This window comes from Helianthus annuus, chromosome 5, assembly GCF_002127325.2.
Source record: "Helianthus annuus cultivar XRQ/B chromosome 5, HanXRQr2.0-SUNRISE, whole genome shotgun sequence".
Lineage (NCBI taxonomy): Eukaryota > Viridiplantae > Streptophyta > Magnoliopsida > Asterales > Asteraceae > Helianthus > Helianthus annuus.
Window position 1 is genome coordinate 46,234,029 of NC_035437.2, and position 3,153 is coordinate 46,237,181.

Genomic DNA, 3,153 nt, shown 5'->3' on the forward strand with positions numbered 1-3,153 from the left:
GTTTTGCCGTTCCTCGTATCCGTATCGTCCCGTACCCCAGTCCCATACCCTTTCCCGTGCTACACAGGGTAGATTATTCCGGTAGGTTTCCTAATTATCAGTCTCTGTTTCACTGGCATGTAATTTTTCATGGCGAGATCTGATGAATATCGGTGGTGGGGATCGGGCGGTGGCAGGTGGTTGTGGACGGTGGCAGGTGGTTGTGGACGGTGGCGTAAGGTGATGATGAAGATGATGTTAGTTTTAGTGGTTGGATGGACGGTCATGGTTGGGTGTTTAGTTAGGGTTGGGTTGGGGCGGCGATGGCTAGACAATGGTGGTTGGGTGTTTGGTTAGGGTTAGGGTGAGGGTGGTGGTTCTGTGTAGATCAGTTATCGGTGAAGGCTAAGGTGATGGTGGATGGTTGTGGTGGTGGTGGTGGGAGGTGGGAGATGGGAGATGGTGGTTGTGGTAGAAGAAGGTTCAGAGAGAGAGAGAGAGAGAGAGAGTTGTTTGTGTGTGTTTATAGAGAGAGAAAAAGATTTTTAATTTAGAAAAATGTTATTAGTTATTTAAATTTTCTTTTGGTTTATTTAAATGAGTACCCAGACTAAACTACTCATGTTTGATTAGATATAACAAAAATAACTTATATGGTTAGGGTAAAAAGACAAAACGTGCAACAAAATTTCATATTAAGAGCAAAACCTGTCAAAATTCGTTTAAAAATGACGCCGCCTAAGATCTGCTACGAAGATAAAGTACAAAATGTGCAACTTTTCCAACTCTTTGACTAGATGGAGATGAACATATATTTCATTTAATATCACTACACCGCATGCACTTTGGTTGTGGACGATAGGTGACCACACTAGGGCATTATGGAGTTAATGGATGCAAACAAAAGTTGACTTTAATTTGAAAGATATCATTTCAAAGCCGACTTTCCGAGTCTCGCATTCTAACGTTGCGTTTTAAAGTTTGCATCCCCAGAACTGATAAACAAACATTGATGACTTATTGTCCATCCGTTCAACAATGGTTCATGACCTGTATAGCATCGCTTGCTTATTTTCTTTGCCCCATTAAAGTTACTTTCACCATAAGAAAAATGTTACTAGATGAATTATGAGTCATAATTAGAAAAGCCAAAAAGGTCAAATCAATGAATTCTATTAAATATCGTTTGTAGTTGAGTTCCTCAAAGCTCAAGTATATAAGACACCATGAGACTCCTCGAGTGTTATAAGACACCATGGACTTTCTCAAAGCTCCTACACTTTTCCTTGTGGTACTGAGTCTCACCATTTGGAGTGCTACGAGCGCCCCAAACAGAGGTGGTTATTGGCCGTCGTGGGCCAAGGATTCTTTTCCACCATCGAGAATTCAAACCGCTTATTTCACTCATGTTTATTATGCTTTTCTCTCCCCTAACAAAGACACATTCCAATACAACATCGATGCAACAACAGCGTCTGTGCTTACTAACTTCAATACTGCCCTTCACAGAAAGAATCCACCTGTCAAGACGATGCTTTCCATTGGAGGTGGTTCGGCTGGCACAGAACTCTTTACCAGGATGGCCTCAAGTGCCAACTCGAGGGCAAGTTTCATCCGTTCCACTATACAAGTGGCGCGCAAATATGGCTTTGATGGAGCTGACTTGGATTGGGAATATCCTGAAACCCAAACCGCTATGAACAACTTTGGACTCTTGCTTGACGAGTGGCGTGTGGCGGTCAATAATGAAGCCACATCTACCGGTAAGCCACGACTTCTTCTTTCAGCCGCCACTCGTCATGAGCCAGAAGTTATAGACAATGGAGTTGCAAAGTATCCAGTGGCATCCATAAATAAGAATTTGGATTGGATAAATGCAATGTGTTATGATTATCACGGGCCATGGACTCCCGATGCAACTGGGGCCCCAGCCGCGTTATATGATCCAAATGGCAGTCTTAGCACCAGTAACGGGCTACAATCATGGATCAGCGCTGGGATCCAAAGGCAAAAGTTGGTGATGGGCATGCCATTATATGGTTGGACATGGAAACTAAAGAATCCATCTGTAAATGGTATCGGGGCTCCAGCTGCGGGTATAGGACCGGGTAATGAGGGAGCAATGCTTTACTCAGAAGTGCAACAGTTCAATGCCCAAAATAACGCCAGGGTGGTTTATGACACGCAAACCGTATCTTATTATTCTTACTCAGGAACGTCTTGGATTGGGTATGACGATGTTAATTCGGTACAGAGAAAGGTACAATATGCAAAAACACTTAACATAGGAGGATATTTCTTTTGGACAGCCGTCGGCGATCAAGATTGGAAAATCTCGCGACTAGGTACACATTTGGTTTTATCATTTTCGTAAACTAGTAGATGATTTATTTGTCGTTTTTTTTAAAGTATATATATATGATCATCTTTAATACCTGTGCATGCAGCTTCGCAGACATGGACTGCTTGAAAATCAATGGAGAACAAGTGGACTGGAGGAGTGAAATTTAATAAAAAGACTATAGGTTTACTGTATGCGTATTCATATGTCTTATAATAATTCTAAGCATTTCAGTTCGCTTGTAAAGTTTGAATAAATACACAGCTAACCTAGCTGTGTGTAACAAAGTTATGAATAAATAAATAAATTTGGTACAAAAATTACATATTGATTGCATGTTTGGTTGGTAGGCAGTGGACCCCGTCCTTTTTCTTCTTCACGTTGTTATTGCGGTGGCGCTCATCACCTTTGGCGCCCTCCTTTGTTTTTGTGTAATTGTGTTTAGCACCGAGTCATGTTGTAACACCTCGTAAATTTGTATCGAATGATATAATGGCCCATGTCCGCTGATGATATAAAAAGAGTTTCCGACTCAAAACCTTATTTCACTCGAATTCTCTCATTTGTCTTGAATTGTTCTCTGGAATTCTCTCTCGAAATTTGCAGGTTCCGACTAACAAACAACATTTACTTCAAGGTAATCTCGATTGAATATTGGGTTTTGTTTGAAGTTCGTTGAAGATTTGAAGAATATTATGAAGATTTGAAGATCATTATGAACCCTAATTATCTTTCATAATTTGGTCTTCAAAGATGATTATTGGGTGTTTATGGATTTTGATCCATATTAACTGTTGATGCTGATCAGAATGATGTTTTAAGTCGAAACCTCT

At 40.7% G+C, this 3,153-nt stretch overlaps 1 protein-coding gene across 1 annotated transcript; it reads left to right on the forward strand.

Moving 5' to 3' along the window:
- The first annotated feature begins 1,215 nt into the window (after positions 1-1,215).
- On the forward strand, positions 1,216-2,647 carry LOC110940571 (class V chitinase CHIT5a). Its single transcript, XM_022182122.2, has 2 exons — positions 1,216-2,324; positions 2,427-2,647. The coding sequence occupies exons 1-2, from the start codon at positions 1,235-1,237 to the stop codon at positions 2,447-2,449; spliced, it is 1,113 nt and encodes a 370-aa protein (XP_022037814.1). The 5' UTR covers positions 1,216-1,234; the 3' UTR covers positions 2,450-2,647.
- Positions 2,648-3,153: the final 506 nt, after the last annotated feature.

Coding starts and splice junctions, on each gene's coding strand:
- LOC110940571 (XM_022182122.2), top strand. CDS start 1,235: ATGGACTTTCTCAAAGCTCCTACACTTTTCCTTGTGGTACTGAGTCTC. Junction 2,325..2,426: donor TTGGAAAATCTCGCGACTAG/GTACACATTTGG, acceptor CTGTGCATGCAG/CTTCGCAGACATGGACTGCT.